At 43.4% G+C, this 17,127-nt stretch overlaps 1 protein-coding gene across 1 annotated transcript in view; it reads right to left on the bottom strand.

Moving 5' to 3' along the window:
* The window catches only part of LOC116592032 (AP-3 complex subunit sigma-2), a 52,691-nt gene that overhangs the window by 21,635 nt on the left and 13,929 nt on the right, over positions 1 to 17,127 (bottom strand). Inside the window, exon 4 of the mRNA XM_032345564.1 lies at positions 12,122 to 12,193. Within this exon, the coding sequence (XP_032201455.1) occupies positions 12,122 to 12,193 (72 nt within the window). The remainder of the gene's footprint in view (positions 1 to 12,121; positions 12,194 to 17,127) is intronic.

Raw genomic sequence — 17,127 nt, 5'->3', positions numbered from 1 at the left:
AAAAAATCTTAAAAAAAAAAAAAAAAAAGAAAACCAACACAGCATTACAAACTGACACTATTCTGACAGTTTTCAATATAGTGGAAACAATTAGGACTAAAAATGTTAGAGCAAGGCCAAGAAAGATAACTTGGAGAACCAGAACACTGGAGTTCAGAGAAAAATTCATCAAATGTAAAACTTGGGTTGGGTCTTGAAGCCTGGAAAGCTTGACGGGGGACGTGAGGGTGCTGGGAGTGAAGAGGGACTGGTGTGGGCACAGGCAAAGAAGTGGGAACTGGCACTGTGTGTGTGGAAGAGACGTCTCATGGGCCTGAGCGGTCTGGGTCCCCAAGCACAGAGATGCTAAGGGCCAGGAGGCTCCATGATCCAGAAATCCTTGGAAGCAAAAGGGAAGAATATCGATTAAAGGGACAATGGGAGAAATGTTTTCTATGGAGGATCAGACCAGTGAGGAAGGCTGCGGGAAAAACTGGATTTAGTTGCTGGAGCTCTATGTTAGTTACCTGGATTTAGGTCACAGAAAGCAAAAAAAAAAGGAAAAGAGAAGAAAAGGTAAAAGTGGACCTGGAGAAAATACTGAACGAAGAACTGAGACCACCTGGTGATCACTTAGAACTACGAAGTAAAGCGGCATCCCAAGACTTCACGCGTTAACGGGAACGATGTTGCCGACCGGCTGGAGATGTTGAGGAGAAGAGGCTGGGTGGAGAGGGTAGTGGGTGAGAAGGGTAGGCAGGAAAGGAGGTGGAGGAGGGAGGATATGAGTGGTCTGGTGCAGTAGCAGGTCATCCACATGAAGGGATATCATACACTCTGGGAAACACAGCCATTAGCTTGGTCAGAATGAAAGGCAGATGTCATGGGGGCACCAGGGTGGCTCAGTCGGTTGGGTGTCTGACTGCTGATTTTGGCTTGAGTCATGTTCTCGGGGTTGTGGGATTGAGCCCTGTGTCAGGCTCAGCCCACAGTATGGAGTCTGCTTGGGATTCTCTCCCTCTTCCACTGCCCCTCCCCCCACTTGTGTACCCGTACTCTCGCTAAAATAAAATAAAATTCAAAAGTCTTAAAAAAAAGAAAGAAAGAAAGAAAGAAAGAAAGAAATATAGATGCCATCGCCCATCTGGATTAAAGCATGTGTGTACTCAAAGGTGAATGCACAAAGAGAAAACCAGCAGGGTGCCTGGGAAATGAGATATGGGGCACACACCCATTTCTCTCTCTATAGGTAGGAAAAGGAGCAGCAGTCTTAAAGTCCAAAAGGTTGGACCCAGTCAGCAGAGAGCCTTCCATTCCTTTCTGGAGGTTTCCATAACTGACATCATTAAACATGATACATACAGGGTAAATTCAGGCATGCAGAATCTGAAAATCAGAAGGGCCACACAGGGAAATGCTCAGCTCCTGGCTTTGACAGGATGACTTTTCTTCAATAGTCTCAGCAGTTAAAGCAGTGGGGTTGGGCCAGGGCAGGCCTCTGCTACAGCTGCTGAAAGTATCTTATGGTACCATGGTACAGACCTGGCTAACATCACAAATGGGTTCGACAATTTGTTCTCTACATAACCTTGATTCTTGAGGTCATTAACAGGTAAGGCCACAAAGATTTCATGGTGACTGGGAATTAAATCTAGCATATTGTTTTCACCAAGCCTGCAGATCCATCTGCCTTCAGACTCATAAATGTATCCTAAGGCACACTCTGGGCCATTAGCCTTGCTCTGCACACACTCCCTTGGCCCTCCACACTGGTGCTCTGGCTGTAAATCATAGTTCCTAGGCTAGGGTGAAGGGGCTAGTTTGCAGACCATCTATCAGTTTATTTGGCTTAGAGCTGAGACTTTGCCTTAGAGCAGCAGAGAGCAATTTAACTATTTACCATGCTAGGCAATAAAGCTTGGAGAGAGAGAAAACGGTCTATATTCTTCAGTGCAGTGGGCCTTAAGACACCAACTGATAAAAAGGCAATACATGTATATGGTACATTTCTCAAAAGTCATTCCCTACACTTACATAGATACCCTCCCCAGAGGCAGAAATTCTTATTAACTTCTTCTGTAACAATGACTTACAATGACCAATGTGATCCTCTTTCCCCCCCGTACCTCAACTCCTATTACAGAGAACCCTTGAATGACTTGGGAGTTAGGGGCACTGACTACTCCTCCCGCCCCCCCGACATAGTCGAAAATCTGCGTAGAACTTTTGACTTCTCCAAAACTCAACTCCTAATAGCCTACAATTAACTGAAAGCCTTACCAATAACATAAAGAGTCAAGTAACACATATTTTGTATGTTATATGTACTCTTTAGTGTATTCTTAAAGTAAGCTGGAGAAAAAAAAGTTTAAGAAAAATTATAAGGAGGGGCACCTGGGTGGCTCAGTGGGTTAAAGCCTCTGCCTTCGCCTCAGGTCATGATCCCAGGGTTCTGGGTTCAAGTCCTGTATCGGGTTCTCTGCTCAGCAGGGAGCCTGTTCCCCCACACTGTGCCTCCCTCTCTGCCTACTTGTGATCTCTATCAAATAAATAAATAAAATCTTAAAAAAAAAAAAAGAAGAAGAAAGAAAGAAAATTATAAGGAGGGGCGCCTGGGTGGCTCAGTGGGTAAAGCCTCTGCCTTCGGCTCAGGTCATGATCTCAGGGTCCTGGGATTGAGCCCCGCATGGGGATCTCTGCTCAGCTAGGAGCGTGCTTCCCCCCCCCCCCCTGCCTGCCTCTCTGCCTACTTGTGATCTCTCTCTCTCTCCCTCTGTCAAATAAATAAATAAAATCTTAAAAAAAAAAAAAAAGAAAATCATAAGGAAGAAAAGAATACATTTACAGTACTAGACTGTATTTATTAAAAAGACAAAACTTGCATATAAGTGGGCCCACAAAGTCAAAACTGTGTTGTTCAAGGGTCACCTGTACTTCCCACCTTTCTCACTTTCATCCAGCCATACTGGCCTCTAGGTCGTTGGTCTTTGTACCTGCTAGTCTATGTACCTAGAAGGTTCCCGTCCAGAAAGCCACATCTTGTTCGTTTCTACTTCCTTCAACTATTTGCTCACGTGCCACCTTATCAGAGATACCTTCCCCAGCCACCCAATATACCCAACTCTGACCTGCTCTGTTTTCTCCCCAGCACTTAACACCACCTAATATACATTTTATCTTCTCCTACCAGATAAAAGGTTCATAAAGATAGGAATGTTTTAACTTTACCAACCACCTAGAAGAGTGGATAGATAAAATGAATTCAATGAGAACGGAGTAGCCAGAATGTACTAAGTATTGTGTTAACCAGATTCACAGTGGTGAATGAGACAGTCTGATGCCCACCTTAACAATGGTATGAGGTGGGTGAGGGGTAAACAAGAGCTACGCGCTCTCATGATTCCCGTCCACGCGAAAGTTCCTAAGACGTAAGTCATACAATTCCTACTGCAGAACCAGGACTCAAGCCCAGGCACGCAGGCTCTGGTGTCCGTGTTCTTATTCAAGTAAATGAGCAAAAACAACACATGATGTTAAGGATAATGACAAAAGTAGTTGAGGGGTGCTGTGGGGGGACAAGGAAAGTATACTTATTCCGTCTATGGGCAGGGAGAGGAATGTCAGAAAGGGTTTTCGAAGACTTTCTTGAAGGGTAATTCAGAACTATCGGTCTGGAGATGCAGGGGGCTAGAGACTCGGTTTTGGACATGAGTGAGTTCGAAATGAAGTGAGTTCAGCTGGTAACTTAGAAGCACCAGCAGACTGATGGCTGTATGAGACTTCCTAAGAAGAGAGTGTCTAAAAGAAAAGAGAAGAGGGGGCACCTGGATGGCTCAGTAGGGTAAGCCTCTGCCTTAGGCTCAGGTCATTATCTCTGAGTCCTGGGATCGAGCCCCGCATTGGGCTCTCTGCTAAGCAGGGAGCCTGCACCCTCTCTCTCTGCCTGCCTCTTTGCGTGCTTGTTATCTCTGTCAAATAAATAAACAAAATCTTAAAAAAAAAAAAAAATAAAGAATGGCCTTCCTTCCTCTCCTAAATCTATTAAAAAAAAAAAAAAAAGAAAAGAGAAAAGGGATTAAACTACAAGAAGCCTAAAAGGCCGGACAGAATGGCCAGAAAGGTAGATAAAAGACCAGGCGAACGTGTGCCATGGGAACTAGTACGGAAAGGAACTAGAACAAAGACGGCTCTAAGGAGGAGGAAGTGCGGAAATAGCTCCGTGAGAAAGACCCTGGAAAACGCCCGCTGGACTCAGCACCGCAGACGACGAGGCTCTCCACAGTCTGCTCAGCCTCAGTCCTTCACACCGTGCTCTCACCCCAGACGGCATCTGCACAGTATGAGGCAGAGGCCCTGCTGGCATTTAGTCGAGGGGGTCAGGGATGGTAAATACCAGCAATTCAGTGAAAAACTGCACTACCCGACCTGTCGACAGCACCTGCGTTGGCTGACTCTGCGTAGCTGGAGCTGAGTTAATGGGTGGTTCCAAGTCTCCCCTAATGTTCCACACACTCCTCCCCACCCTTTGCATACCTTCACTTCCTACTGCTTTGCCTCCTAGAATTCTGGTTTTGGAATTAAAAATGGACCAATCTCATAAATGTCTACATATCTATATAATGTTCATGCTTTAAAACTCTCGAATTCTGACATCTGAGCTTTAATGCAAAGAATGTGGCTGTTTACAATATACACACTTGTTTTATCAGCAGTCTTCATGCTTTTTTTTTTTTTTAAGGTTATTTATTTATTGGACAGAGAGAGACACAGCAAGAGAGGGAACACAAGCAGGGGGAGTGGGAGAGGGAGAAGCAGGCTTCCCACAGAGCAGGGAGCCCGATGCAGGGCTCCATCCCAGGACCACAACCTGAGCCAAAGGGAGGCAGATGCTTAGTGACTGAACCACCCAGGCGCTCCGAGAATGTCGGTCTTTAATATTCTGGGCCTTTCAGCCTGCGCATCAGCTTGCTGGCCTGTTAGGCACGGGTATTACCATCCCCTTTATGAAAGATGACTGGGCATAAAGTGCCTAATGCAATGCCTGGCACCAGACTGGATGGATATGAACTTCCCTTCCTGTGACTGTCTCTTCCCTTGGTGAGTCTCTGCTCAGGAATTTGTACAGCCTTCACTGCTCCTCTCGGGCAGCCCTGATCTTCTACCACACGCTGCTAGGGTTTTTCCCCAGCTACCTAACTTTGGGCCGCCACACCTGTGGTACTTGCCCAGCCTCACCCGTGTTGTTATGACTCAGCCACAGCCGCTGTTCTCAGCAGGCTGCCCAACATGTGCTCCCATGTCTAGGACCCCAGATGCCCAGCCAGAGCACAAGTGGGCCACCACCGACCCTGGCCACTTCTACTTCAGAGCCTCAGAGACACATCTCTTCAAAGTCCCACTTTTCTTTCTCTCTCACTGATCATGTATCATTAAATCACAGGACTCATGATTAGGAACTATATTATTCTATAGGAATAATTCATATACACTTTAGTTTTACAAGGTAACAATAATATGCAGATATACCATAAATACATGGGACTAAATGCGGTGCCTGTGCTCACTTCTATAATAAGTAGTGCAAGACGAGAGCCCACTCATATAACACCATGCCTATCGAGAAATTACACTCAACTTACGGTGTCTTTTCCAAAAATGTTGCTTCCTCCAAGACCGAGGAACATCTCTAAGGGACCCACCCTTCTAACTGGCCTATCAGCTTCTTGAGGGTAGGGCATTTTCTTTTCCATCTTTGCATCTCCGTATCTAGCACAGGGTCCTTCTCGTTAATAAATGTTTTTTATTCGTCTGATAATCAGAGGGGAAAAAAGATAAAAAAACATTCTTAACAGACATCAGTGCTTTAGGTCAGAGAGCCAAGGTAAGGATAGATGATTTGAAGAAAGCCTCTCTAAGGAAGGAGGTGGAAGCAATTTATTCTGTTAAGGAATTTTAATTTCCTAAACACCTTAAATTCATGTGAGAGGTATAGGATAGGAATGTCATATGTTCTGGTAGAGAAACTGAAAAGCTGCTACATGAGATGACTTTTTCTAAGAGTCAACTATGCTTCCCTCTTTCATGAGCACTGCTCTATCTTTCAGATACCAAAACTTCTAGGTTCCTGCCCATAAATTGATCCTGAAGCAAATGTCAGCTTTTCCTCTAAGAAAATAAGTGGAAAAAGTGTGGTAGTCATTAGTAACATTCAAAACTGTATCAGGTCCAACCTCCCACCCCCCAGCCCTGTCCCGGGTACATGGAATGAAGGCATTTCCCTAGCCACTTAGGTGTGGGCAAGTGACTTGCCAGACCAATGAAATGCCAGTCCATCTGCAAGTACATGGTGAGGAGGATGTCATCAGCCTGAACACCCAAGTGACTATAGTGCAGAGAGACACCACAGCATGAGTGAAAAACCGGAGTTTTCGGAGTTATGTATTACCTCGTCTACTTAGACTGATACAAACACCAAGCCTGACAAGGGTTCTCAACTAGGGATCAAGAAATTCTGGGTTTAAAGAAAAAAAAGAAATTCTGGGTTTTGCTTCAGAATAGGTCAACCCTCTCTTGGATCACAAAGGATAACACAAGAACAGTAAAACTGATCTCATTTCCAGACTTTAAGGGCACCCACAAAACAACAAAGTAATATATAACATGTTTCAGCTGCAATATATCCAAGTAATATCATTAGTATTAAGCTTTACTGCTGACTACAGTCCGGACAAACACTGGGTTTTATTGAAAAGGCAGGATAACAAACAGAGAGCTCTAAAGGTCAGCTTTTGCTATGTTGTATACACTATCATCTCAATGCCCTTAACCCCTTAACCATTAATAAGGAATGACTAAACAAAGCAAACAGGCTCTCGCAATTTCAAGTAGCAGACAATGAGGCAGTGCAAAGTTCAAGAAGTAAGGACCGTGAAGTAGTGCAGCAGACATTAAGAGTGGTTTGGAGCAGTCTCGGCTTTTCTTTCTCTTTAAACAAAGTATAGTGATGTCAGAAATTTAAGAAATCGTCATTGCTAGTCTCTGCCAGTTGTTCTGAAAGGATAAGATATTGGCCTCTGAAAAATATTCTGCCACAAAATTCTTATCCATCAAGCACCAGCAGAGAAGGGCTCGGAATGCAATGGGACCAAAGGTTGGCCTAGGCTCCCTCCTCCCTCTTAGGCGTAAGCCAGAAAGACAGAGGTAGCCAGGGATGGTCAGCATGCCAACTAGGACCTCCTCAAGCACTAGAACTCAAACAGAATGTCTTATTCTTCTATGCCAAAACAGTAGTTTCTTCCGCATTAAAAACACACAAAGTATGTGTCCCCTCACTGTCTTCCATTTTTGGAGACCAGCAATCAGGATACCTGCTTCAACTTCACTAAGGTGTGGAGGGCCTTAAAGTTATCAGGGTGTGGAGGGCCTTAATGAGCCCGTTATCACAAGCTCTGTTCCCAGAAGGAACATTAAGAAAGCACCATCCTTTATGACATTTATGATCCTTTCATCTTGGGCTCAGCAGTTCATTCCAATTTTGAGCCCTCAGCATTTTCCCACTTCAGCAGTCTATACTTAGCAAGAGATTTTTAAATTCCATACTATGAGGTTTCTTGGCCTCAGACCCTCCCAAAAACATACGTTCCAACCCTCTTGAGACAGCCCATGGCAAACCCAAGTCCATAAAAAGCCTGGATAAACTCCTTTGATGCAGCCACTGAATTGTGACTCTGATGACCAAATCCTCAAAGCCCAACTGAGTGCCAAATTCAGCTTTGCTGATGAGCGACTCGTAGATCAAAATGTTACGCTACCCATATGTTTTCGTTTTTTTTTTTCAAGATTTATTTATTTTTTTATTGGACAGAGAGAGAGAGATTACAAGTAAGCAGAGAGGCATCCCATATGGTTTTATTTGATCATAATTAACATCAATACCCAATTTAGTCATGACATTGAGCTATTTGGGTATCTCTGAAAGCAAAAGGGAATCAAATGCCCCAGGTAAAATAAGTTCTAAACGGCACAGTCTGGATTGAAGACTACCCCAGAGACTGTGAAATTAGACTTCACCCAGCCTGTAGCAGCTTAAACCATGAACAACCTGATGAGTCTAGGTAGATGGCAATCCCTGGAACGCTCACTGTGAAGATTAACCTCACTCAGGTACCATGCTGGAATTGGTGAGGGAGACAGGGCAAACACAAAGATAAGGATAATCTTATCAAGTATGGAAAACACACAAGCTTATATAAACTAAGTAACATATGGCCAGAAATAGCACTCTACATGGTCCATAGAGATCATCATAGCCCAGGGTGATGAGGACAAGCTTTAGGACAGTAGGATTCGAGCTGAGCCTGAATGACAGGCTGGGTTCAGTTACAAAAAGACGTGAAAGGCAATTCAAGCAGAGGCTCTGAGCAGGAATTACAACGTGACTAAGACTGGTCCAGTCTAGCTGTAGCAGAGGTATCTGGCAAGAAGAAATGGTAAACAAGGCCAAGATAGAATAGGGACAACTGTAGACAGCCTCGAATGCCTGGCCAGGGGGTCAAGGCTTGATAAGAGGACCAAAACTGGTCTGTGCTCAAGGGAGCAGATAGTCTAATGCGGGCTTTGGCGGGGGGGGGATAATAAATTTAAAAAAAAAAAAATATATATATATATATATATTATATATATAATTCCCACCTGCAGGATCAACAAGAAGGAAGAAGAAGTAAGGTTAGAAAACCTGACAGACACAACTGAAATCAAGAGGCACCATAAGTAAAGACAGTGCTTGACCCATAGTTGGAATCGGTGTTGAAAATATAAATGACATTAGGGGTGCCTGGGTGGCTCAGTGGGATAAGCCTCTGCCTTCAGACCAGGTCATAATCTCAGAGTCCTGGGATCGAGCCCCACATTGGGCTCTCTGCTCAGCCGGAGGCCTGCTTCCTCCTCTCTCTCTGCCTGCCACTCTGCCTACTTATGATCTCTCTCTCTGTGTGTGTCAAATAAATAAATTAAAAAAAAAAATGACATTAGTGGGGGAAGGGAGGAAATTTAAATACAAACTATATTTTGAATAATAGTATTTTTTGATGTTAGACTTCAACTATGTTAATTATGCTGTGGTTAATTTATTGCATTAATTACAGAATTATGCGCAACATATAAGACAATGTCCTTGCTCTCAGGAGATGTCTGCTAAAGTATTTAGGGATGAGAGGTCATGACATCTGCAACGAACTCAGATCGGTCGAGAAGAAAACCATATATGCATATAGAGAGATGTAAAAGCAAGTGTACAAATGTTAATAACTGGTGAATATTAAGAACAGATTTAAGGAGTCTACAGAGAGAAGTGACAGGTTTTAGCAACTGACTGGCTATTCCTAGCAGAGAAGCGGGAGGCAAAGTTTTGAGGTTTTGAGTGCACTCGCCAGTGGAAAAGGGAGGCTGGAGGAAGAAACGGTTTTCAGGAGACAAGGCCAAACCTGACTCTGGATAAGAAGTGGCGGGAAGAAGTGAGATGCTGGAATGAAAGGAGGGAGAAATGCCTCCAGCAACGGGAAATACAGGCATGGGACTCGGGCCATCCTGGACTAGAAATGACAAGTTTGGGAATGACCCAGACGGATAATTTAAATAAGACAACAGGATGAGATCTAGGCTAGAAACAGGAGTGCGAGAAGAGTGAGTTAAGAGATGACTGACGACATCAGTTAGAGACAGAAGTGGGAAGAGAGTAAGAGCCGAAAGGGTTCTGTGTAACAGAAGCACCGGTGGAAAAAGGACTACGAAGACAGTACTTCATGAAGAATCGGTAGCACTGAATGCTGCAGAAACCATCCAGAAGGTGATACTGGCAAACAGGATTAGGAAATTATAGTGCCTTTTGGGTGAGAATGAAAACCAGGAGACAGGGCTCCAGAAAGGGAACAGATGAAGCAGAAATGCAAGACTGGATGTGAATCACTCACGCACTCAAGATGTTCACCTTAAATGCAAGACTGGAGATGAGACACCAGTTAAAAGGACGGCAGAAGCAAGGGAACAGGTGGGTTCTGTGAGAGACAGCGGCCCCAGGAGAAGGAACAGATACAGACAGCTCCGAGTCACTGTGGTGTATGGTGGGGAGAGAGAGGAAGGGATCTGGCTCTCCACATGGGATGAAACACACTTTTCTTTAAGCCAGGAAGAAAGGGAGGGCGAGAAGGTAAGGAGACTTAGGATAGAGAGGTTTCTTCGGTCCAGAAGGATGGAGTTCAAGGTGACATTCCTATTGTCTTCTGACAGGTCCTTTGCCTACCTAGCCCTAGAAGGTAAGCCTGAATTAGCAACCTATGTGAGTTCTATGTGAGGGCAAGGACAAGCCTGAGGTGGAACTAAAAAAAGTCACCTGCTGAAAGACACCTTCCACACTATAAAGGTGAGCCGGGTGAGGCCCTGGCTCCTTGCGCCATCACTTTCCAAAGATCTCAGGGAATCTGGAGGGTAATTTCCTGATGTCACATGAGCAACTAAAAATAGACAGGTTATAAACTGTGAAAGGAATCTGCAGCAGCAGCAAACTATTTTATGGAACTTAAAGATAAGACACAGGAGAAAGAACAACATTTTGTTGGCTTTTTATTTCCTTTTAAAGCCACGCCCACTGGCAGAGAGGGACACTGGGTTTGACCTATGGCTCTCCTTAAAGGAAATTACAAGACAGCACCTTGAACAACTGACAAGCTCAAAGCAACTCTAAATGCTTGCGAAGAGGAGGCGAAGAGGTCTCTGAAGTTTCTAAGATTCTTTCACATGGAAAGGGAGAGTGACCTCCTCAAAAGCACCAGTGAGCTCTGCCTTGAGCCTATCGGGGAGCTCCAAGGGAAGTATATCTGGCAAGAATGGGCTTCTGTGATTCTCTTGTACCAGGCTGCTCAGGGAGTCTCAGCACTAAGCTAGCTGTTAGAGAGAAAACATCACTCACTCCAACATCCAACCTTAAGAATGCACTCACTGCACTCGCCCGGAGACGGTCATCCACATCTCAGGAGGGTTAACGGAGACGGAAGATCCTCCTGAAAAATGACAAGAAAGTCCTCCAGAGAGCAATGCTAGCGATGATGGATCTAAAAACAACTACCTCGTTGAGATGAAAATAGAGTAAAAAGGATTATGGCTTAGCAATGAGTTGTAGTCTCCTAAAAAATCATTCGCTTTCTCCAAGGGCCATGGGACACGGTAAAAACCAGTTGAAGGAAACAAGGAACTTGTCCAAGGTCAATAGCACTGGACACGGCATGAGCCCAGCTGGATAAAATACATGTGGCAGGTCCTATCCCCTTGCTGGCTATCTCCCACCTTTAACTTGGCACATGGGGACAGAGGCCATGTCAAAGTGATGCCAGCAGCACAAATCTGAGAACGTGTACTTTGTACTTCAATTTTGCCCAACAGTCTGCTTCCCTACAGAATACCACCTGACCTCGAACGATGTTATAAATGTCTGAGTCACTCTGTTCCTCTTTGGGAAAATTATAACCTTTACTAGCTAGGTCAAAGACCCTACATCATGATTCTTCCAAAGCTTCACTGTCACCGGATTATGCCAAGGGAACTCATTTTACAATCAACATAAAACAACTTCTCACGCCACTAATGTGGCAGTCAAACATCATAGTGACATCACTGCTCTCTACCAAGAAAAAAAGTATGTCTATAAAAACATGAACGATGGGATGCCTGGGTGGCTCAGTGGGTTGAGCCGATGCCTTCGGCTCGGGTCATGATTCCAGGGTCCTGGGATCGAGTCCCACATCGGGCTCTCTGCTCAGTGGGGGGCCTGCTTCCCTTCCTCTCTCTCTGCCTGCCTCTCTGCCTACTTGTGATTTCTCTCTGTCAAATAAATAAATAAAATCTTAAAAAAAAAAAAAAAACAAACATGAACGATGACATAGGCCGAGTAATCTCATGTGTGTGTTAAAACTGGTAACAGATCTTAGCAAAACGCTCCCAAAACTATTAAACTTCAGTTATTAAGTGAAACACAACATCTGGGACTACTCCCAGAGTAAAAAGCCACAAAAAGAACATAAAGGTGTAGAGGCAGATAGAAATAACCTAGGCTTTTAGTTTTCTAGTAACCCTGGTTAGGGAGAGAAGGTACCTTATCCATATGGAAGATCAAATCCAATTCACAAACATTTTCAAAACACTTATCCAGGGTCTCCACAAAAACCTAAGAAACAAGGAAAAACAGATCAAGAAACAGGAACATATTCACATCTTCATAAATGTCACATTTGAAAGCACAGGGGGGCAGTCACAATACTACTTACCTTATGATAAATCTCAAAACAAACCAAAAAACTACCAGCTTTAGGCAATCACCCTACCTACCCCAATTTAAGGGGCACAGTCAAGGACAAGACAATCTTGTTTTTAGTATAGCAATACAACCAGCAGCAGACACATGGGGTTTTCTTTCCCCCTCTATAAGGTGCTAATTTACACAGAAAAATAACAAACTGAAATACCACCTACTTGCAGTCTTTTCCGCAGGCCTTTATGTATACACACACAAAAAGTTTTTACTATTAGTGTTATCATAGTTTTGTTCTGTTAATTCCAATTAACATTAACTTCAAAACACCTTTCCATGAATCACTTAACATACTCACAACTTTGTTTTTAACTTATATAACATTTAAACAGGAAAGTATACAAATGATAAGAGTCCAGCTTAATGAATTTTCAGAATGAACCTATCACGTAACCAACCACCATCCAGATATTGCAATGGAATACTCCCAGCTCCTAGATGCTCTCTTTATGCGCCTTCAGACAAAATCCCCTCCAAAGGTAGCCACCATCCTGATTCCTATCATCACAGTTTGGTTCTGCCTGTCTGTGAATTTACACAGGTGTCAACATACAACGTGGACTCTCTCGTCTGACTTCTTTCATTCAACAGTGCTGGTGAATTCCTCCGTGTTACTCCATGTCATAAAAGCTTGTTCATATTCACTGCTGCATAGTATTTTACAGAAATATTTATGCATTCTCCTACAGATGGGACATCTGAGTTGTTAGCTTCTGACTAGCTCTAAACTAAGAGAAATGGGGCTGCCTTGGTGGCTCAGTCAGTTAAGCATCTGCCTTCAGCTCAGGTCATGATCCCAAGGTCCCAGGATCAAACCCTGAGTCCGGCTCCCTGCTCAATGGGAAGCCTGCTTCTCTCCTGCTTTCCCTGCTTGTGTTCCCTCTCTTGCTGTCTCTCTGTCAAATAAATAAGTAAAATCTTTTAAAAAAATAGAAATGGAAATCATATTTCTAGCAAATTTGGAAAACTCTTTGACATTATTTATATTATTTATTTACTTATTATTTATTCTTATTTTATTGTATCAGCAATTCTACACCTATGTACATACCCAACAGAAATGCATATATATATGCATATGCCAAAAGACACATATCGTAATTTCACAACAGCACTATCCATAACTCTTTACATTTTTACCAGGGGGGGAACATTTTTCCATGGAGGTAACATACTTGCATAGGAGTTTATTTTCAATCCCTGTGCTGGGTACTCAGTGAGCCCTTACCATCTAGCAACCCAAGTCCCTCAGTTTCGAAAAATTTTATCGTATACTTTAGTTGAGAATTTCCCCCTTTTCCTGTTCCTGATCTTTCTTTTTGGAGCTGCTTCTGCTGAGGTACTAGACCTCCTCATTTTCTGATCCTTTCCCTTCCAGTTTTCTCTCCAGTCTTTAATTTCTAAGAGAATATTTTGTTCCAACTTTCTTAGTTTTTTTTAATTTTACTTCCCAGCAGCTTAAAGATAGGGGTTTGTTTGTTTTATTGTTCTCCTTCCTTTTATGGTCTCTACTTCCTCTACATTGCTTTTTACGGTTTGTTCACTTTAGTCTCCACATTCCATGTTACAGGCTTTCCTCAGATTACTGATTATCCTTGTTTGTTTGTTTTTTTTATTTGTAAGAATCAAAGGCTCACTGGAAGCTCTGCAACCCTAGCTGTCTGCTGGGGACCCTCCCCTTCATCCCTTTAGGCCTGTTTATTCCTTCCCCTCAGACTGCTCCGATTTCCCAGAGAGATTTTACAACCTGCAGCCTGAAGACGGAAAGACTAGCTATCTGAAATTTGGGAGCTGAGTGGTGGCAAAAGGCTAGGAAGTCAGTATACAACATTCACAAGGCACACATTCATCTGATCCTCCAGCTGTGTACCATCAACCATGTTTGGTGTCCCCCAAAGCAGAGACCCAGAAGTGGGGCAAGGACTTAGGGATCCAACGGGAGCTCAGGCAGCTTTCCCTGCCCACTCCGCGCCACACCCAGCGGTTGTGCTGCCAGCTCTGTGCCTCATGAGCCTTCTTCGCAGTGTAGCAGCTTGGCTGTCAGCCTTCTCTACTGCTGGCCCAGGATGTGGCTTCCCTGGACTTGCCAAGTCAATTACCATATTCTTTCCTCCGTTCAAAAGTTCCTTGCTATTGTTTACTCTCCTGTTCTGTCCTTGTGTGTCTGTGTCGGTGTGTCCTCTAGTTTTAGAGGAAAAAAAATTAACTTAGAAGTGTGGAAGTTCCCAATAGGACTTAAAAAAAAAAAAAAAAAAAAAAAAGAAGAAGAAACTGACAAAGTCAAAATTCTTAACAGAAAATAAACCGTGAAAATACTCTGCCAAGAATGTTTAGAAAAACAATTATAGTAAGGAATGACTAGACATCAAAATTCATTGCAAAGCCCTGGTCATTAAAATAGTAAAATAGGGGCGCCTGGGTGGCTCAGTGGGTTAAAGCCTCTGCCTTCGGCTCAGGTCATGATCTCAGGGTCCTGGGATCAAGCCCCACATCGGGTTCTCTGCTCAGCAAGGAGCCTGCTCCCCCCCCCCCACCGCCTGCCTCTTTGCCTACTTGTGGTCTCTGTCTTTCAAATAAATAAAATAAAATCTTTTTAAAAATAAATAAATAAAATAGTAAAATACAGGGGCGCCTGGGTGGCTCAGTGGGTTAGAGCCTCTGTCTCAGCTCAGGTCGTGATCCAGGGCTCTGGGCCCTGCATCAGACTCTGCTCACCAGGAAGCCTGCTTCCCCCCATCTCTCTGCCTGCCTCTCTGCCTACTGGTGATCTCTATCAAATAAATAAGCAAAATAAAAAATAAATAAATAAAATAGTAAAATACTAAGATAGAAATAAAATATGGATTGATGGACAGGATATAAAATACTTAAACAGGGTGCCTGGGTGGCTCAGTTGGTTAAGAGTCTATCTTCAGTTTGGGTTACAGTTCCAGGGTCCTGGGAGTGACCCCCAAGTTGGGCTCCCTACTCAGTAGGGAGTCTGCTTCTCCCCCTGTCTCTGCCTCTCCCCCTGCTCGTGTTCGCTCTCTAATAAATAAGATCTTTAATAAATAAATAATAAATAAATAAAATGTTGAAACATATACATGTGTATAAGAAAATATATTCTTCTCCCCCTACCAGATGTGATAAATCATTTTAATTATTATCAAAGGCATAATCCACTTTTGGAAATTTGTTAAAAGGTTAAAATTCATACAAAACCTGCCATAAATTAATACAAATGTAGATTAAATGCATCATATCTATCTCTTATAGCAATACCTTCCATAAACAAGTAAAGGTGGACTTTTGCTTTAATGCTAAACAAAGCTGGCTCTAGAATTCTATGCAATTCTGAACAAAATGAATTATCTGAAATTATTTTCCACTTATTGTGAACCTCAATAAACTAAATTCAAAAGCAAATCATGATAAAATCTACCACCATCTTGAATTCTGCAGTCTTAAGAATTTCAGACAAGCTATGCTGAAAAGCCACTGCTGGTAAGCCCAATGAAGGATGGGACACATCATAGGCACTCTGGGTTTTGAAACTTAAGAAAATTAAGAAGCTGATTTTGTGTGTAATACTTTTAGATGCACTCTAGGAAGACCAAAACCATGAAAGCCCTAACAGTCTGTGGTAAAGTCACTGCAGCCTACTGTCGCCAGGCTGCCTCCATGCCTAGAGCTCCCACACCCTGTGTCATATTCGTGTAGCCTCCAGCGGTTGGCATTCCCAAATCCTCCTCCTCTCCCTCTACCATGCAAGCCTCCTCCTCTTCCCTGTCCTACAAGGTGGGGGCACTTCATTGTACATGGGGCTTCTCATGCCAAGAAAATACAAATTTTTTTTAAGGTTTTTTTTTTTTAGTTATTTGGGGTGGGGGGGAGATTACAGAGGGAGAAGAGGACTCCCTGCCAACCAGAGGCCCTGAGATCATGACCTAAGCCCAAGGCAGACGTTTAACTGACTGAGTCACTCTGGCACCCCAAGAAAATACAATTTTGACAAAGGTGATATTTTGAGTTGGTGGGGGAAAGATGCACTGGTTGACAGTGTTGGGACAAACGGCTTTCCTTCAGGGGGAAAAAATTAAAGGTAGTTACCTATCCCAAAACAGACATAAAATACCTTACAGGTGTTACTAAGTGTAAAAAACAAACTAAAAAAGCAATGGCAAATCTCCTTTGTGCCTCTCAGGTCTCTCATGGGAACGGATTCAGTCTGTGGGAAGCTTCTGGGTGGCTGGTATTGTTAAAAGCGCTGCCCCAGCAGCTAGGACCCTGGAGTAAGATGCCCAGAGCATATACGAGGAAAGGGAGACCGTTATTTCTCAGGATCACTGTGCCAAGGGGTTGTTTTTACTAGAGAGGGTTAATGAAATTAAGATTAGCGTATTAGCTGCCTTGAGCTGACATAACAAAATAGCACAGGCTGTGTGACTTAAACAACAGAAATTTATTTTCTTAGTGTTGGAAGCCAGTAATCCCAGATCGAGGTCTGGCAGGACTGGTTCTGATGAGGGCTCTCCTCCTAGCTCACAGTCAGCCACCTTCTTGCTTTGTCTTTGATGGTGATGAGAATTTCTTTGGTTTGTGCACGTGGAAAGACAGAAATCTATAGTATCTCTTCCTGTCTTATAAGAACACAAGTTGTTTGGGATCAGAGCACCACACTTATAAACTCATTTAACCATAATAACGTCCTTAAAAGCACCCATCTCTAAATATAGGCAAAGTGGGGGTCAAGGCCTCACCATATAAATTTGAGGGGATGCAATTTAGTCAGTAACAACTGGATTCTC

This window comes from Mustela erminea, chromosome 5 (assembly GCF_009829155.1).
Source record: "Mustela erminea isolate mMusErm1 chromosome 5, mMusErm1.Pri, whole genome shotgun sequence".
Taxonomy (NCBI): Eukaryota; Metazoa; Chordata; class Mammalia; order Carnivora; family Mustelidae; genus Mustela; species Mustela erminea.
Note: the sequence above shows the minus strand (reverse complement) of the source record. Positions and strands in the feature narration are given on the sequence as shown.